Source organism: Phalacrocorax aristotelis, chromosome 3 (assembly GCF_949628215.1).
Source record: "Phalacrocorax aristotelis chromosome 3, bGulAri2.1, whole genome shotgun sequence".
Lineage (NCBI taxonomy): Eukaryota > Metazoa > Chordata > Aves > Suliformes > Phalacrocoracidae > Phalacrocorax > Phalacrocorax aristotelis.
In genome coordinates, this window is record NC_134278.1 from 36,309,046 (window position 1) to 36,328,037 (window position 18,992).

Sequence of the window (18,992 nt, forward strand, 5' to 3'; positions counted from 1 at the left end):
AATGTGAGTGAATGATTTCTAACTGTGTCCTAAGGCTGCATTTGACTTCTCAGGGTACTGTCCCCTAAATTCTGCTTCTGGTGTCAAGACATTTGAAGCAACTTGTATCTCTTTAGGGAATAAGAGCCAGAGACAAAAAGAATTTTGTATGATTTGCTTCGCTCCTTAACTCGGTGTTTCCTGAGGTATTTGGTTGTGCATGTAGAAAAAGGGAGCGATTTCCTTTGTAGATCCGTATGAAGACTCTTCAGTCTCCTTTCACCTTGTTGGAAGCTCAGACTTACTGCAAAAGCAAAAGCATATAGAATTGGAACCAACCAGCTAATCAGCTGAAGTAAAACTAATGATAAATGATACAAAACTCCAGTTTACCAGCAGCCTTGTTTTGGGCCACAGATTCCAGCCATCTCTTCCCTTTCCACTTCTCTATAAGTCATGGTGTGGGTGTTTCTTGCTCAGCAGGGAGAGGCAGAAACTCTGGGTACTCAGCTTCAAGCCTCAGTAGGCAAAGGAGGGATCAGGTAAGTCCTGCTTTGGTGAGAGCAGGAAGAGTGATAGCCAGTCAAAATCTTTTCTGAATAATTTGATTTCAAACCTCTGAAAGGGCAAAATTCTTCACCATGACTTAAATAACTTAACTTGTGATGTTTCCTCTGCCTGCTTACATTAAAAGGAGTGGTGGGAGAACATAATTGATAATAAAATTTTTTAAAGTTCATTTTCAAAGAGGAACCAATCAGATGAATTCAGAAAGATCAGACCAAAACGTATGCAGATTTCTCAGTGAATATGTATCTGCAGTCTCATAAAGGAATCTTGCTTGTTAGTGGAGGGAGCAGCAATCCAGATCAGAATGAATAACAAGGATAAAAACATAGTAGTCTATTAGGAGAAATTACTTCCCTCCCCAGAAAGAAGGTGAAATTATGTGAAATGTTTACAGCTGCCCTGAATAGCATGTAGTAAAGATTTTCGTTCCAATGGCATAGTAGTAAGGTAGAGGAATATAGACTAGAATTTCCAAGTTATCATGGTATGTTTATGTAAAAGCTATTTCTTCAAGTCGGTGTGTTTGAATGAGCTGCTGTTATAGCTTGCTGTGTCCTGTCACTACTTCCTCCCCCTCCCCGGTATTTGGCAGGAAGCAAGGAATCCAGAAGAACAGAACAACAGTTGCAGAGGAATTGTCAGCCTCTGAGGGGAATCTTTGCCTTCTTTGTTTTTCTAGCTTTGTTTTTCCAAGGTGAGATGATTCCTCATTGGGCAGCAGTCAACACTTAGTTTGATGTCACCATGGAAAACAGATCTGATTATTTTTGTCTGTGCTTAGGGATGTGATGTTTCTGCATTAAGAGATTCTTCATCCCTCCCTCTGCCCCCCACCCAAAAAGTGGCCTTTTCTTCATACAGATCTATAAGAGGAGCCCAGTCTAACCATCATCTCAGCATTTTGTCTAAGGCATGATGGTGTCAGGCAGACAGTACTTAAAAAATGAACTGTCATTGCCATCTTAAGTGTTCTAGTGTACTCCCATGCTTCTTCTACCAGTGGTACTAATGCAAGTAGGCAGCATTGCAAGTAATGTGTCACAACCTAAAAAGTATTTTAATTTTTCAGGAGGGGAGAAAGAAATTGAGAACAGATACGTGAGATGACAAAAATGGAGCTAAAATGTGTTTAGCACAGATTTATGGGAATATGGCTCTTGGAATATGATGATGAGATAAATCTGTTCCCCATAATTGTAGTGACACAATGGGGAACCTTATGAAAGCTGAGGCCTTTTCAGGATAATTAAATAAGTTAATTTGCAATCTGGAAAAAGCACCAGCTGGAGTGTAATGATTCATTGAAATCTCAGAGTACTGCTCCTTCCATGGATAACAGGTCTGTTTTGGTTGTGGAAACTTTCTTCCTTTGAAAACAGATGCTGTCTGTTTTATCAGATTGCTACAGCTGTTCTAAGCACATACTTGGGGCAAAGGGACCCAAGAAACACCCTTTTTTTTCCAGGTTTCTGATTAAGGAACCCATTCAGAAGCAAAACCAACCCAGTTGTCCTAGCAGGAGGAAGGGTTTGCTATTATTTTATAAATTCCCTGTATAGATCAAGTTCCTGATAAGATGCATAGTGATTTTTAGGAATAAGGTTCATAAAAGCAAATGGGATTCATAATGTAGTATAAATTAATTTCTTCTGGGTAACAGAATGATAGTTTTTGGGGAAAACTGAATAGATATGGTAAAAACTAGTGAAGTGTGGCCATGGCAATTAGTATCCTCTTGCCTGTAAGTCTGCTGCGGGGAGCTAAGGATCAATCAAATTTTTCTCTGGAAATGGTGAGTTACAGAATGTTTGAGGTTGGAAGGGACACTGGAGGTCACCTTGTCCAACCCTCTGGTTGAGCAGGGCCATGTACAGTCAGTCATGCAGGACCACGTCCAGACAGCTTCTGAGTATCTCTGAAAAATGGAGATTCTGCAACCTCTGTGGGCAACTTTAACTTAACTCAAACTTAGATAATCTGAGTTCCTCAAGCAGATCTTTGTTTGTGGGCTTCTGGGTGTATAAACACAAAAGCCAACATTTATACCATGTTGTATTCAGGAAAAGAGACATTTTTAGGAATACACACCCTAGCTGATTTCTTGGGGAGTCCACCTCATTTTAGCCTTCATCTCATTACAGTTGCACCCAGACCATTGCTGTCTGCATTGGCTGATACTTCTTGTCTCTTAACAAAGCTCAGTTTGTTTGACGATGCAAAGCATTTTTAATACAACATAGTACTACCAGTTCAGACAGGTAACTTTCATAGTTAACCTTAACTTACTGTGCTGGTTTTGGCTGGGAGAGAGTTAATTCTCTTCACTGTAGCTGGTAAAGTGCCAATGGCACATTGATGCTTTAGTTGCTGTTAAGCAGCAGCTCAGTTTCACCAAGTAGCACCTGTAGTAGTCAGGGACCTTTCCAGCCTCCCATGCTCTGCCACTGTGGGCAAGACGCTGGGAGGGGTGGGGCCATAGCCAAGTCAGCTGACCCCAACTGGCCAATGGGATGTTCCTTCCATACCATGTGACACCATGGCCAGTATATTAATGGGGGCAGTTGGAGGGGGTGTGGGGGGGTGTGTGTGTGTGGGGTGGTTGTGGCTCAGGGACTGGCAATGTTGGGTCAGCGGGTGGTGAGCAGCTGTGTCACATGCAGGTTGTTTGGGTTGTTCATTCCTCCTTCTTCCCGCCCTGGGTTTTGTGCCTTTCTTTGTTTTCCTTTCCATTGCATTATTGTTGCTGTTGTTGTTATTGTTAAACTGTTCTTATCTCAACCCATGAGCTTTACCCTTCTGATTCTCTGCCCCATCACAACGGTGGGGGAGTGAGTGAGCAGCAGGGTGGGGCTGAGTTGCTGGCTAAACCACTACATTCACTTAATATCTTGACACATCCCCTATCTAGCTTAGAACTCAAATTTCAGTCCTCTAATTGAGATGGTCAATATTGTAAAGAATCTTAGATCTTTAGCTGTGAAAGCTGCTTGATGAGCAGTAACTGACCCAAATCTGTATGTTTGTCACCTGTTTATCGATCCTTCCATATCTTTGCTGCAAGCATTCTTCATTTGACTTGAACTACAAAAGATTTGTGCTGTCTTCTACAGAAATCCCCTAAAAATGAATGTTTATATCCTCAAAATCCTTCTCCGTTCTTACTGAATTCTAAACGTTTAGATGCTTTATGTAAGCAAAATCCCTAACAGATTGAACTGCATGCTTCTAAGCCTTCCGAGAAGCATTTAAATCCTGGCATTGAACAGTTGATTTGAGAATTTTAGATACTCAGTCCTATAATAATTTCTGTGAAATTATTCCTAAATGGGACAAAGTATGTCAGCATGAAATACTTTAGCTTTAAACAGAACCCCATGGAAATGCAGAAGCAAAGTGTGGGATACACAGCTTCTAAAATGACTTCATTTGGAGAATCCTGGATGCTTCCCCCCACCCCGTTATTTCAAAGTGGTCAAATATATGAGACAGTATTTCTTTGCTTTGATATATACAGAAGTTTGGCTTGGTTCCAGATCAGGACAACAACGGTGTGCTAAACACACAGAAGTTCATAAGGGAGGAGAGATGGTTTTTTTCAACCAGCCAGCTTGGTTAGTAATGAAAACAGCAGAATAGAGACAGGCTTACACAGGAAGGAAAAGGTAAAGAAAACAGTTAATATGTATAAGGAGGGTTGTTTTTTTGGTTTGTTTTATTAAGAGAATAAACTTGATTGATTGCTCATGGAAAGTGCGCTTGTAACAAACCAGTCAATGAAGATTAAATGAAGAATAACAAAGTCCTGAAAAATGCATAAGTGGCGAAGTGAACGCAATAGGAAAAAAATGTGAAATTCACATGTTTTCATTTCCTTTTAGAAGTTATTGACTGAACACCTACTTGGAAAGCAGAATACAGTATCATCAAAGAGTTTTCTAAGATTGCCTCATTTTTAGTTTTTTTAATTGTCTTTTTTTTATAGAAGTGGAACGGAGCCTGTCAATTGGAACTGATTTTTAAGACAGCTTTACATGTCTAATGTCATTATTTTTGATTTTTCAAGTGATAATCCATGCATGTGCTCATTGAATAAATTTTTTTTGCAGAATTCAAATCATGTCTTCACTTCGTTTCTTTTACCAGCCACCTTCAAGCCTGTTTTTTGTTCTACAATCCCTGTTGGTGGTGTAACTCCAGGTATCAAAAAAACTGCAGGTGTCAGAAAAATTCAAGTTTTTTCAAAAGATTTGAAGGCCATTTTATGATTCCACAGCAGTTTTATCAGTTGAGGACACTTATTCATTTTTTTAAATTTTGAACTACATATAGCATGTGGCCTTCCTCAGTCAAACACTGTCTCCTCTGTGACAGCCAGTAGGGCAGGTGTCTGAGAAAGCATTTTCCACCACCCCTCCTCCAGCTACATGGATATTACAAATGCCGCCTCTCTTACTCTGCTTTGGGTAGGACCAGGAGCCGGGTCATTCCCTTGTCTCTTCACAGCTTTGAGAGTTCTTATGATATACTGCTGGCAACGCGCACTGGGGAGACAAAAGGTGTTTTCCTGTCCTGATGAAGCAGCTGGCTGCTCCTCTTCCCTTTCTTGTCCCTGAACTGAGTCTTGATGTCTGTGTTAAGATGGCTATTCAGAAGCGACAGAGTTCACCTGGGAAATGGGGGGGTCTTTGGTGTTTGCCAGACTCTGCTTACTTAGGACTAGCTGAAGACTTCACGCTCTCTAATAGTAAGATCTATTGGCATCTCACTCTCCTGATAAAAACCTCCATGTTCTGCAGTCCCACAGCAGTGTGTGCATTCGAGTTCTTATGCTTCACAGAAGTACCTGCAAACCTTGCTTACATACTAGACACAGTATACAAGTCGCTACCTTGAATGACTGCTGGTTTTCAGGCCAGACACTTTCTGTGGTGGGGAATATGTGTAGAGGGATGTCTTCAGCCTTTGCACCCCAAGGCTCTTCTTGTGGCCATATCTTGCTTTGTTTGGGGAGCACACAATTCTGATCTTCAGCTGAGGATCTTAATGTAGTAAGGACGTAAAGTCCTAAATAGGAATTAAAAGTTTAAATATTTCCTGAATCTGATGGGATGTATTTAAGGAAGCTGTAAAATTGCTCATGAACAGATATTTCATTACCTATAAAAAGGCATTGTAAATTTTGTCAACAGTTTATCAAGTATACTCAATTTTCATATTTCTTGTTCCAGTATATTTATAGTGAAATGTTCTTGAAATTACCATTTAAAGGTGATTGTTAGTGTGAGGCAGGCTTAATGCTGTTTTGGTTTTTTGTACTTGATAACCACATAGTGGTAACATCAAGACTGTTTTCTCATTTAAAGAGTAGGTAAGTACAAAGTGATTAGCTTACCTTCTTTCAAGAAATAAATTGTAAGCTGTTTCTAGTCATTTTGAGGGGAAATAATGAGTATTTCCTGGTGGGTGTTTTCTTTTTTAAAAGATGACTTCCACCTCCTCCCCAGATGACTAGACTATATCAATGACTGAACACGTTTAAAGCATTTTGTATTATTTGTTGAACAGAAATATGCTGCTATTGGGGACTTACTATAACAGGGTTTTCTGGAAGTTCATAATGGGACAGGAGTTTGATATATCAGTGAGTAGGAACCTAAGCGTAATTGCAATAGTGTCTCCTACTTGTAGGAGTGTTTCATTGTATGTGCTGCTGCTTTTATTTGGGGACCATCTTAAGTTTGGTTCCTATGGATATTTCTGTATTATTCTTCCCTTTTATTTCTCTCTCCTTCTCCTTTCTTTCATCTCTGCTATTTTTTTTTCTCTCAACAGGAAAATTGGCGAACATACATATGGGGTTTTTGCATCTAGTTCTTGCTTTGCTTCTTTTGACTCCTGGCACTACATCCTCATGAGCGATTTTCGTATTGCCCCATGGGATTAAAATCAGGAACAAAATATCCACATAGTGAAACTCACAGTAGATGGATTCCCTAGAAGGGCTTATTTTCCTTAAGCAGCACCAAAAACAACTTTCAATTTTTTTTCTTCTACAATGTCTTTTGCTCAAAACCCTAGGGAGAGAAGATATGAAAGGCTGATGCCTGTTTTTATTAGTCAGACCACAGGAAGTGTGCTTTGCTTGCTTTCCAAATTTGGGTACGTAGGGCATTTGGGAACAGTGTTAATATATAAAATGCTAGGCTGGCCTTACAAGCCCTGCTTTTCCTACCTCCTGGAAATGTTGGTTGATTTCCCTACAGTTAGCCCTTTCATTGTGAGTCAGTTGGTACCAGCCCTGTTCAATTTTTAGTATGTCTGAACGTTAAAGGCATGAGACTCAACAGTAAATAAACAAACAAACAATGTTTCCAGTTTTGATCTCAGTAGTAGTACCCTCGGTAGATGATCTGGTATGTTTTCAGAGACTAAAGTAATGGTCAGAATTCCATTTGAAATTGGATATTTAATGAAGTCTGTATAAACTTTTTTTGAGTACTGTTTCGTTAGTGTACAGAATACTGTAGATTGAGGCCTAGTGATGTTTTCTGTGTTAAAAACGCTTTGTTTTAAGTTGCCATGAAATATAACATTTATTTCCTGTCAGGTCAAACCATCTATAATATCTTTTTATTCATCTAAGAATACAAAGAGGAGTACGGTATTGCTTTGGATCATTTTGGAAAATATGAACAGTATGTGCGTGCTTTTTAGGAGTAAGAGGAGCAGCAGTCTGGCTTTGCCCCAGTAAGCAGGGCACAGCCAGGAGGTAGTCAGATGGGGTTCTAACCTTGCCTCATGGCACTGAGATGTTTATGCGTGTTCATCTTCTACGTCACTACTCTAATGTCTCTTGCTAGTTTTGACTGCAATCTTTTGGCATAGGTAGAATGTAGCACAGAGGGAGTCTGGCACTTAGTACTGAGTTTATGCCCAGAGGCACTGACTTAAATGTATCTAATGCGTGAAATAGGATGAAAGAGATTCTACAATGGTGTACAAAAATAATTCAATAGCATGAATGCAATGCATACTTTCTGTAATGTAGTTTGTATGTCTTTGAGGAAGAAGATTGTATGAGAGATAGATGGTGACCAGAGAAATTTTTGATTCTGAATGTTTTTCTTTGTTAAATAATAAGCAGCTCAAGTGTAATGTTCTGTTCAACTTTGACTCTGTTAGAATTCCTTACCTGGCCTGGGGAGAAAGAGTACAAGTACAGGGCAAGATCTTATTTGATGCATTTGTAGTAACTTTCCTTCACTGTCTTTTAAACACAGTCTGAATTCTTGAGAATAAAAGTAGTGAAAATGTTTGGGAGGCCAGAAATTTACATGCATTTCCTTCCGTGGGAATTAGTGAGAGTATAGATGTCCACTTAAATTATATATCTGAAAATGTAAAAACATCAGGAATTTTAAACTCAAAGTTGTTGGTCATATTACTATGAGCATAAAACATCTTGTTCACAAATAGAGACTACCTTCTGAAAGTTCTGACTTTAATTTAAAAATGTCACATTCTTCCACAGCTATATTCTAGTCATGAGAAGTTCTTGGGGAGCAAGCATATGTATATATTACATGATTTTTTGCATGGAAGCAAAAGGAGAAGGATATACAACACTTTCTATAAGCATGTATTTAAGTATTGCACGAACATAACTTTCACATTTGTATTTCAGGAAAACCAGATGCCCCTGCTGAAACTCTTCTGGATCAGGAATGTATAAACCCTGTGAGTTACTCAAGCCAGCTAGAAGATTCTGGATGTGACATGTCTAATGACTATGCATTTGATTCTTTAGGCACAGCTTCTGATTTTCACCAATCTGAGCATGGCAACACTTCTAAACGTTGGTTGGAAAAAGTTCCCCCATTAAATCTTTGCTGTACTAGCAAGGAGGAGTCTCTGACTGCTCCAGTGCAGTTTTTGCAACATCTGCTTGAAATAAGAAAACTGTCAGAGGGAGGAATTCTTCAAGCAGACTTCACAGAGCTTGAGAATGATTCATTCACCATATGCAATTCAGTGTCTCTGTTGCTTGATGGACTGACTGTTTTTTACAACAGTCCTAAATTTCCAGTTTCTAATTTTCTTACTGAAGCCGTTTGTGTTTTGATTGGTTTAATAACTGATACTAAATTATCTAATCATGTTTTGAAGAAGTGTTTCAAGAAGCTGGAAGAATTTAAGAAAAATCTAATTCAGATTATTTTAAGAAACAGCAATGTTAATAGGGTAAGTTTAAAACATCTTTCCTACATCATTTCAGCATACTGTGATATTCTCCTGGGTTTCCGCACTTTTTAAAATATTAGTTGATCATCTTATATTTTGAAGAGTACTTCTCAGATATTTATAATTGTTCTCTTTTGCGATATGGACAATAAATGCTCTACAGCATTTGAAAAAGTCCTTGCTCATGCATGCAAGTTCTTTGAGTCTATTCCTGAGTATAGGATGTTAAAAACTGTTAAAAAGGCAGATTAAAACAACTTCATAGAAAATACAGGAGAAAACCACATTATTTCTTTTGCTATCTGAAGATATAGTGTAGATATTCACAAAATAATGACTACACAATTTTTTTGTTCTTTCTTGTACGCCTCGATTAGTAGGTTCGTTTACCTCAGATGATCTCTGTCACTCTCTAGACGTTTGCAAATTTATGTATTAAAAATAAGTCAGCAAATGAATGAAGGATTCAGAAATGGCATGTCCCCAGCACAAACAGCAGATAGGACTGAGCTGCATTTTGTCTGTATTCATCATTTTGCATTGTTCCATGCATCATTGTTAATTTCCTTATTCAGCTGAAATATCCATAGTCTGTCTTCACAAGATTTCCCATAAGTAGTGAATTCCACCGTCTGTCTTAGGACTTCTTGTTTTCATTTTGTCTTTTAGAGCAACTTGGAACAGGCATGATGGTGGAATTGTTTGAGACTTAGATGTACCAATTTAGCGTCCACATGTATGTAACTACACTACCATGATAGTAGATTAAGACCATGTCCCTGTAATCCATGGAGCCTAAAGAATGCTGGCCAGGTGCTAGGTCCCTATTTTAGGATGAGCTCTAGACTTGTCTTTAGCAAAATGAGAGCCTAGACATCTGCTATACCTGTGAACAGATGTACCCATTTGTGTTATTTTAAGATGAATCCCACTTGCTGTGTATTAAGTGTTTACCCAAGAATGTAAATATCAAATATTATTACCAAACTAAGGGGGGAAGATATGCCTGTGTTTTGGTTAAGTGTAGGAAAGTGAAAGCATTCAGAAGGAAAACTTCATATACTGAAGATTTTCCAGGACTAGAGCTGTCCATCTCTAATACCAGGGTCACCATGGTGTGATACTTTTTAGTTAGAGGTGTCCCTGGCCAGTGTATTGTAATTGTATATGTGAGCATACATACCATTTGTGTGGTATTAGGAATAGAGTCATGCAGGTGTGACTCTTTTTCATTTTTTGTGTGACTACAGGATACAGAATAACAAAAACTTGAGCAGGTACTCAGTAAGGACTTCTTCATAGTTGATGATGTGCAGTGTTTCCACCTGTTCCCCTCCTCTACTCCAGTGGGAAGTTAATAAATAATAAAAGTTAACTGGAGGAGCACAACCAAGAGGTTATCCAGAGAGGAATTACTTGGTGATTGGAAGAACCTGGGGAGAGGACAGAAAGAAAAGCAAAGCTTAAGTGAGAGGAGTCACATCTTAAATGAGAGAGAATATCCTCATAGATCAGGGACCTTTCAAGTCTTCAAAGTGCTTTTAGAAATCATTAATGAAGGGTGGAGTACATCCACATAATTTGCAAGTGCCATCTTTTCTGGATGGCTTTTAATGAGATATTTATTTATATATTGCTTCCACTAAAACATTGACTTAACAGTCATTCCTATCAGCAGCCATGACTTCAATCAAACAGATTCAAAGACTTTAAAAGTTGTATAAACCAATTATTAAGGAGTACTCGTGAGAATTTCCAAATTTCTAGGAAAAAAGGGGGAACGTTGTGTGTAGTAATTACTATGTTCATAAAGATTTAGTGAAAAGTTCTTTTTAGGGGTTTGTTTTTCTTTAAACTGAATTGAATATGGAAATAAATATGTAGAATTCAGAATTAGTGGAAATTGTATAACTAGTTCTTAATGTGCTGTGTACCAGTGTATCTCCCAGGGACACTGTGCTTCAGTTTTAATCATCACTGTTTACTCAAGTGGTGATTGAAATACCAAGATTATAGGTTTAAAATAAAAATACCATTAATTACAAGGTTGTCATCTGGAAAGAGTAGCAAACTATGAATTTTGGTTCCAGGAGGATGCTTAAATGCCTACGGTATAAAAACATATGGAATTTTGTTGTGTCTAACCTTACTAACTGTCAGAAAGCATTTGTACAGAGAGCCAGCCACCAATGCAGCTCTAGTATTTGACAAAACTTTCCCTTTGCCATCCTTACCTATAAAGCTGTCAGGAGCTGTCAGGGAGGACAAAGGACTGTGAGAAACATCTTTAAAAAGTGAACAAAGAGAGAAATGGCTGTGGATTACACTTAACGCCTCATCTTTAAAAGCAATTCCAGCGTTTTGCAGGGCAAATTAAATAACTTAAAAAACCCTTGAGAATTGGAAAAGAGATAATTATCTCTACATTAGATATAAAGGAAGAAAAACGGCAGCAGAATTACTTGCTGTAACTGTTGAGACCCATTGTTTGAGATGTTTCTAATTATAAAGCACTGGAAGCTGTAGGAACCAGCAAAGACATGTACTCAAGAGTTTTTCTGCCTGGATTCAGTTGTCTAAAGCTGTGCACTCTGGGTAGAATTTTTTTTGACCTGAAACTCCAAATTGACACAAGTATTGAAAGAAAAAAAAAATCTGAAATTTAAGATATGAGCGGTAAAATAAAAGGAAATATTACTTAACCGTTTCAAACAAAGATCTACAAATAAAAGTAGCCTCTTGAATTTCCCTCTTTAATTTTTCTCCTCTCCTTCCTTGTTTGGAGAGCAGCTCTGAAGTCTGCATACAGCTGTCAGGCACACAAACTTTTGGAAGAAGCCTTCTGGAAATATCTAGGAGTCTTTTAAGTCACAGCTGCTAAGGGTGAAGCATGAATGCTGTGAGGTTAAATCATGTGCTCAAAGGGCTGCCCCTGCACCTTCTATTGCCATAGTCTTACATCCCTGTATGGCTGTTACAGAAAAGCTTTTGAGGATCCTGTGACGAATTCTGGTACAGATGAGCTGTTGTTCTCATGTTGCAGAGTGTGTGATAGCTGCTACTGATCTGTGGAGCAAGTGCTTTGCTTGTCACCAATTTTTGAATACTCAAAGCTGAGGCTCTTGGAGGTTTGTTTGGGTGTATTGCTTTTGGTGCATTGCCTTTTGATGTGCAAATTGTTCTTGTTGAGTTGCTCTACTGTGAGCAGTGCCACTGTCCTATTTATGCGGGTTCTTTGCAAGTCCTGCTTTGAAGCAGAGAGAAGTGCTGTCCTATTATAAGAAAACTGCACAAGACTGGATTCAGTCTGCAGAGCCACTGGCTCTACTTTTCAAATGGGCTGTTCTCTACTTCTGTCAAAACATGGGAAAACAATTCCCATGGAAAATTTTTGCAGGAGCTATGGTATGTAATTACAGGCCTAGTGGTGTAGAAACTTTGTCTCTTATGCTTCAGAAAGGAAGCACAGGAACATTTTTTTTCCCTTGATCTAACGATTTGGGATTTGACAGCAGCTATCTCCGTCCACCTCCACAGGGACATAGTAAATGTGCATCCCTCCTGCTCCTACGTGCATCAGCTGCCCACAGGTGCTGAGATGTGCGTGTTCTGTTGAGGTTTGTCTCTGTTGTCCAGGATGTGTTGGAACAAAGGATCATTTCTCCTATTTCAGAAAAGTGCAACAGCCAGAGGCACTGGGGATTCCCAGCTCCCCATGCTGTTCAGAATAGCGTGTGTTTCATGTTTCTGGTGAAGGTTTTGCACAGCTTTTTGCAGTAGGGCACTTCAGGGAGGACACTAAATTCCTGTTATATTGGCAGCGTCTGGAGCTTGCCTGGAAACCTGCAGTGGTGAACCTGAGCTGGCTGTAACTTCATCATATATGGAATTAGCTTTAGCCATTGAATGCCTATAACAGAAATTAAGATACTTCATACATTCTTATTTACATCCCTCATATATACAGCTGTGCAAAACTTCAATTATTAAGGAATTCAGAGACTCATTTGTTACTTCTTTCAGAGCAGTTCAGCTATATTCAAAACTGTTGTGGCCAAATACAGTCACAGGGTGCTGCATTACATAGGATTTATGTGATGTGATTCCTAGAGGTGTCACACTAGTTTATCAGCATTGTTGACAGAAGTTCAGTTCACTGGTTGTACTTTTTACGTGCAGCTGATACTGTAATTTGAGGCATGGCTAAACATCAATTATGTGCCAGAAGATCCTGGCCTTGACCCAGAGTTCTGCACAGAGACCTGTGTCTGTTTCATGGACTTCTTGCTTTAAGGAGTTAATTGAAACACTAAAACAGAAGGCAATGGTACATTGCCTTCAGGATTCTAGAGTGAAGTCGAACTGTGTAGGGCTTTCAGAAGAGACTGCTTTCTGGTGCCTTGTTCCTGTTTAACAAACACCTTATCCATCTGCCCCATCTCACTCCTAATCTCTTTCAAACAAGACCCAGAGGGAAAAGAGCTGTGTTTCAGTGAACTGTGGTTGTTTGCTTCTTCTCATGCTATATTTAAAATGGCAGTACTGACTTCAAAGATGCTGTCAAGAGTCATGAATTGCCTGCTCCATTCAGACAAAGCAAAAAAAAAAAAAAGTGTTATGCTATTTCCTTCCTTTTTTTTTTTTTTTTAAATCCTTGACCCCTTTGGAAATTGGCTACCCTACCTTTAGGGTAGTTGTTTTGAAGTTGTTTTGTGTTAAAAGTATGTGAATGGATACTGAGAGATGACCATCCTCTCTAGAACTTCCCTTATCCTGTTTGGAACTTTACTGCCTGTTTTCATTTTTCTCTCTCTTTATGTTTCATCTGAAAGTCTTTATGTAGAATTTTGCAAATGCTCAAATACTACTGTTGTGTTTGCTTTTCTGTTAAATATATCAAGAATTCTAAGTAGTAGTTTAATGCCTTTACCGGGTATTTGTGAGAAAGTATTCAAAATTCTTCATTAAAATAACAAGTTGAAATGTTGTTCAGTGCAAAGCAGGAGGAGAGAAATGTTTGAATCTCATTGGCAATTATATAGTGAAATGTATGTAAGTGTGCTTGCGCAACTGAAAAAGGACACATTAATCAGAACCGTGGTTTTGAATCTTTTCTTATCTAGGATGCAATTTGTATGATTTATTAATGACTGAAATTGCCTGGAAGAGAGTAATCATAAACTTACTCTGATGGTTTTAATACATGCAACAGTATGTATTTAATTCATGCTCCAACTAGTTGTGGGTGACAGTAAATTCCCCCAGCCGTGTACAGTTTGCAGTATTTTTGTCAGCAACTGCCAGGGCAGTACTTAACTCATTCATTTACAAGTCTTGCCTACTCAGGGACAAATAAGATTTAAAAGTAGTTATTCATATCACTGGTGGCTACCAAGTACAAAATTAGTGGGCTTCACTTTTCCTGAATTAACTGAGTCCCAAGGGGTATATCGTGGTTCTTGAGACATGATGCAGTTTCATCAGCCCAAGAATTTTGCTTGTATAGTGGAAGAGCAGTTCATTCATATGAATATTAAAATGTGTTGCCAGGATTTTATGGTCTAGTAATAGTCAATGTTTGAATCTCTTGATTGTTGAATTAAATTTTCTCAGCAATCTGTTGTCCTATGTGGAGAGCTATTTAAGTCAAATGGTAATCAAAATCCATTGTCTTGTAAATCACTACAGTCTAAAGCAATCACCAAAATGACTTACTCTTCAGTAAAGTGGATCATAGGAGGAACTAGACAGGAATGAATGAAACAAAATTTTGTCTGCCTCTTAGACTTCTGTCCACCTTCCCTCCTCAGGCAGCCTCAGCTGATATACATCATGCACTAAAGCCACAATTATTGAAGGGTGAAGTTAGCAGGGCTTTTTTACCATTAGGACAAAAAAATTTTATTCATGGTTTCCGACCTGCCTGTAGCGCTGTTTGTCAAGACTGTCTCTTTTCCCAATAACAAATAGTGTCATTGCTTCTTTTTATCCAAGTATTTATCTAGGATTCAGGGCTATTACAGATTACTTCCACTAGGATGAGTAAAAAGGGATGGAATAGGCCTTTGCTGTTCTCTTGATTTACAAATTAAATATATAGGGGCCCTTAATGCAAGTATACAGGAAGTTCTTGTTTTTGTTGAATGTGATAGGAAATATATATCAAAAGCTGTTTGTTTTTCCTCTGCCCCCAGTCTCTCTCCAGTGAATGCTTTCTGTCAAAGCTCTCTTAACTTTCTGTAGCATCGCATTAGCAGTGTCATTTTGCTTCTTTGGCATCTCTGTGATGTTTGTAGCTGAGACCATGTGGAACAGCAACATCAAAGTCCATCCCTCAGTCCTTCACTTATCATCCCTCTGTAAAAGCATTAGAATTCTATCTAGGCCTTGTTTTCTGTTATTCTAGTCATGCTCTTGAACAAAAGGACCTAAAATTGTTCTGGTTTTTTTGTTCTCAGGGGTGCCATAGTAGGTGGTTATTCAAAGACATGATGTGACCACCTTAGCTCCATCAGATCATTACTTACCCCAGCTCTTTAGTTTCATTCTGATCTAGGGCTGTACTTGCTGTAAGGATTGTCTTTCTGTTCACGGTAAAATTCAGTTTGTTGCTTTTTACAGAGATGGTGCCTTTTTTTCTTGGGGGAAAATCACCTCTTAAATCCTCTAGTTTTTGACGGTGGCTATATCTCCCAAGGTGTTTTTTTATAGTAGTCCTCAGCTATTGCTTAAAATGTGTATACGTACTTTAATAATGAGAATCTTAGGGCTTCTCTGTTCTTTTGCCTGTTTACTAATGAACCTTTTCTCATAGCTTAAATTTGTTATGCTTATCTAGGAAACATTTTTGTGTGCCCAAATAGGGTGTATGCTTGTGTTATGGCAATAGAATTGAAATGAAAAATAAGCTCTGTAGGGCCTGCAATCTGCAGCCCATTGCAAAGAGAGTTGAGTGTTGCATGCTCCACTCCTGCAGTAAAATACGCAACCCTAAACATGGTACCTCTGTTCTTCGTAGGCATACGTGCCAGATACTTAGCATCTTTAAGTGGTATTCAAAGTAGCTTGTACATTGTGGAGAGAGGGAAGAAGAGTGAAGGATCGGGAAATAAACATCTGAAATCCATTTTCATTTGCAGGGACAGTCTGTAAATCTTGCACTTAAATAAGACATTGATTTCCATCCCTGAAGTTTTTTTTTAAGGATGACCAGCTCACTCTTTAGTTTAAAAAAAACCTCAAAACTGTTTTCTGTAATTTGTCCAGTGACTTTTTCTAAGCAGTCCTCAGACAAAAATTTGAATCCATACCTCTTCTGCTCTGAGTGAGCTTGCACTTGTTGTTAGGGTCTTCTGCATCCATTAACATGGCTTGGCAACTCAGCATCAGCAGGCAGTTCTTCACTCCTCTAGGCTTCTGACCGGGACTAGTTAAGAAGGAGAAATGAAGAGTAATAGAAATTTCAGTCTTTCAGGCAGGGAGGGCTTTGTATGTAGAGGTGCTTCTTCATAATCCGTAGAATATTTACAGTAGATTGTTAAGGAAATGGGCAGCAGTAACATCAGAGTTGTCTGAGTGGAAGCTGTTGTGAATGCTGTTTGCTTAACCGGGATTGAGACTGTCCTCCTGTCGACAGTATTTACTGGATCCAGCCTTTTGGATGAATTAGATATTTAGATACCTAATTCACAAATCCCAAGAAGATGTAGGCATTCTTGATCTCTGCCAGATAGTATTGCTTAAAGTAGATTTATTGGTGAAAACTGAGGTGCCAGCAGCATCACAGGTGTCTTCAGTAGTTAGCTGGATTTCTTTGTACATCGGTTTCTTGTACTTAGTCTTCAGATGAACTGATGACTTCTGTGTTTGTGTGCCCTCAAGGAAAGTGTTGCCTTTTCTGTAAAGGTGATTGGGGTGAGGTGATATAAGCAAGGTACTTGGTTTTAGTGTATGGAAATGGATATTACCATTTTGAGGTGGATGCTAAATTAAATCTGACAGTGATTTGAAGCCCCAAATTCCTCTAAGGATATCCAGGTCATGCTTTTTTTTTAGGGGTTTTGTTTGAGAGGTTTGCCTTTTTTTTTAGTTCTGTTTGTTTTTTTAAAAAACCCACAGAAACTCACAACAGGGTCTGTTACATGTATTTTATCCTGTCAACAAGGTGTCACTGTTTTATATAATCCAACAACAGAGGATGTAAGGTGTTCAAAACAGGAAAGACAGGATAGGTCGTCATCCTATGAAACTGAAAGGAAAAAAAAAAGTATTTTAGAATCAAAGACTCAGAGATGATGCTATTGTCACTGCAGAATTTCTAATATAGCACACTCCATATTTGAAACTGAAAGTTAAGAGGAATTTATCTGGGTAGTAGTTTATCTCAATAACATACAGCGCTTTAGAACAAAGTTCTAAAGTTTAAAACAAAGAAAAGAATAATTAAAGATTTAGAGATAAATGATACAAAATGCAACCTGAGTTTACCAGAGGTAACTGTGGCATTCTTTGTAAAATAAACCATGTTTACAGATAAGAGCTACCATATCTCCCATCTATCTGGTGTTCACTAAAGCATTTGTTGTGGAACTGACACTAGAAGAGTATTAATGAAACTAAAAAAGATGTTCTTTAATGCTTTAATCTTTTGTTATTGGATAAGAAAGCAGGTAGAGAAGTAGCAGCAAGTTGTGCTATGTACTGAGTGTTTGTACCTGACAGGAAGAGGAGGGGAAAGGTTTGTGTATGTCAGTTAATCAGAGGACATACTTCTTAAGGGTAGTCCAGTCTCTGCAGGTGCTGGGTCTGGTGTGAGTCTGTCCTCATTACTTCAACACTAACAGCTGTCCCCTGGGCAGGGAAGGAGAGGGTAAACACTCAGGAAATGGTCTGGAAAATTTGCTTCTGCAGAGGGCTTGGTGGTGTGAAGGAGCAGTAAGAGGGAGGAATAGGAAGATGGATGCAAGGGTCTTTGCTTCACAGCAGTTGCTGTGGTCTCTCATCTCTACCTGTCTTTGCTGATGTGGCAGCAGTAGCCAGGTCAGCTTAGTTTAGCCTGTGGACAGGAGCAAGCAGATGCACTAATTTACTGCTTGTTTTGCTAGGGTACTGGTATTGGGTTGGATAAAAGTGTATTTGGAGCTAGAGGGAGCCCGCTGATCAGTGAATCAGTGTGACTTAAGCAGCTGTGAAGAAATAAACCAAAGAAAGGTATTTTCAATACGTTAGCATAAAATATTGCACCTTCACATTCCTAGTCTGACTTCATGGTCAGAAAAGATGACTGGGAGGAGTCATGTAGAATCATAGAATCATTACGGTTGGAAAGGACCTCTAGGTTCATCAAGTCCAACCGTCAACCCAACACCACCATGTCTCCTAAACCAGGCCCTGAAGTGCCACGTCTACGTATTTTTTGAACACCTCCAGGGATGGTGACTCTACCACCTCTCTGGGCAGCCTGTTCCTGTATAAAAGTGAAAGTTTTCAGTTGACGTTGATGAGTTAGGACTGGAAGTTGGACTAAATGGGGAAAGGGTAAGAGTGATGTGAAGTCAAAGGCAAAAATGCTGTTTTGTTTTTAACACCTCACAGTTTGAGGATACCTGTATAATTATTTGCCTCACTCCTGTATTGTCGAATATGCCAGTTGCTTTCAGAAGAGAGATGTTACTTGGCATAAAAGTTGTAAGCTAATGAAACAGAAACTGAGGTGCAGTTTTCATAGATGCAGGGTGTAGTGAATCATGCAACTCATGAAGGAATTAAACTCACAAGTTCTGGATAAGTTACTAAAGAAAAGTCTGACATTCTAATAAATTAATTTAAACAAATAATTCATAAGTTATGATTTTTTATCCTGGTTTCCTGAGGAAACAAGGCCCAGGAGCATGCTGTTTATACTGTTCGCCAGTCTTTTCCTCTACTAGTAACTTTTGAAACTGACAGCCTGTTTGAAATCACTTGAAAAGAGAAGTGGAAGGTCAGAAATACCTTCCACTTAAAATTGGTGGCTGGGAGGAGGAAGGAGCAAATTAGTATACTTGAAGCAAACAGAACATTGACATTAGATGTTCATTTTTGGCAACAGCCAGGCAGACAGTCCATGCATCCTTCCCAGCTACTGGTACAGCATTGCTCGCTCTTGCTCCGCATCCTGAGGAGCATGGAAAGAGAACAGAAACTGGGGTGTGGGGTGAGAC

General features: G+C 38.9%; 1 protein-coding gene across 1 annotated transcript in view; it reads left to right on the forward strand.

The window, feature by feature from the left end:
- MEI4 (meiotic double-stranded break formation protein 4) overlaps window positions 1-18,992 on the forward strand; it is an 82,793-nt gene that overhangs the window by 15,272 nt on the left and 48,529 nt on the right. Inside the window, exon 3 of the mRNA XM_075087128.1 lies at window positions 8,234-8,790. Coding sequence (XP_074943229.1) covers window positions 8,234-8,790 — 557 coding nt within the window. The remainder of the gene's footprint in view (window positions 1-8,233; window positions 8,791-18,992) is intronic.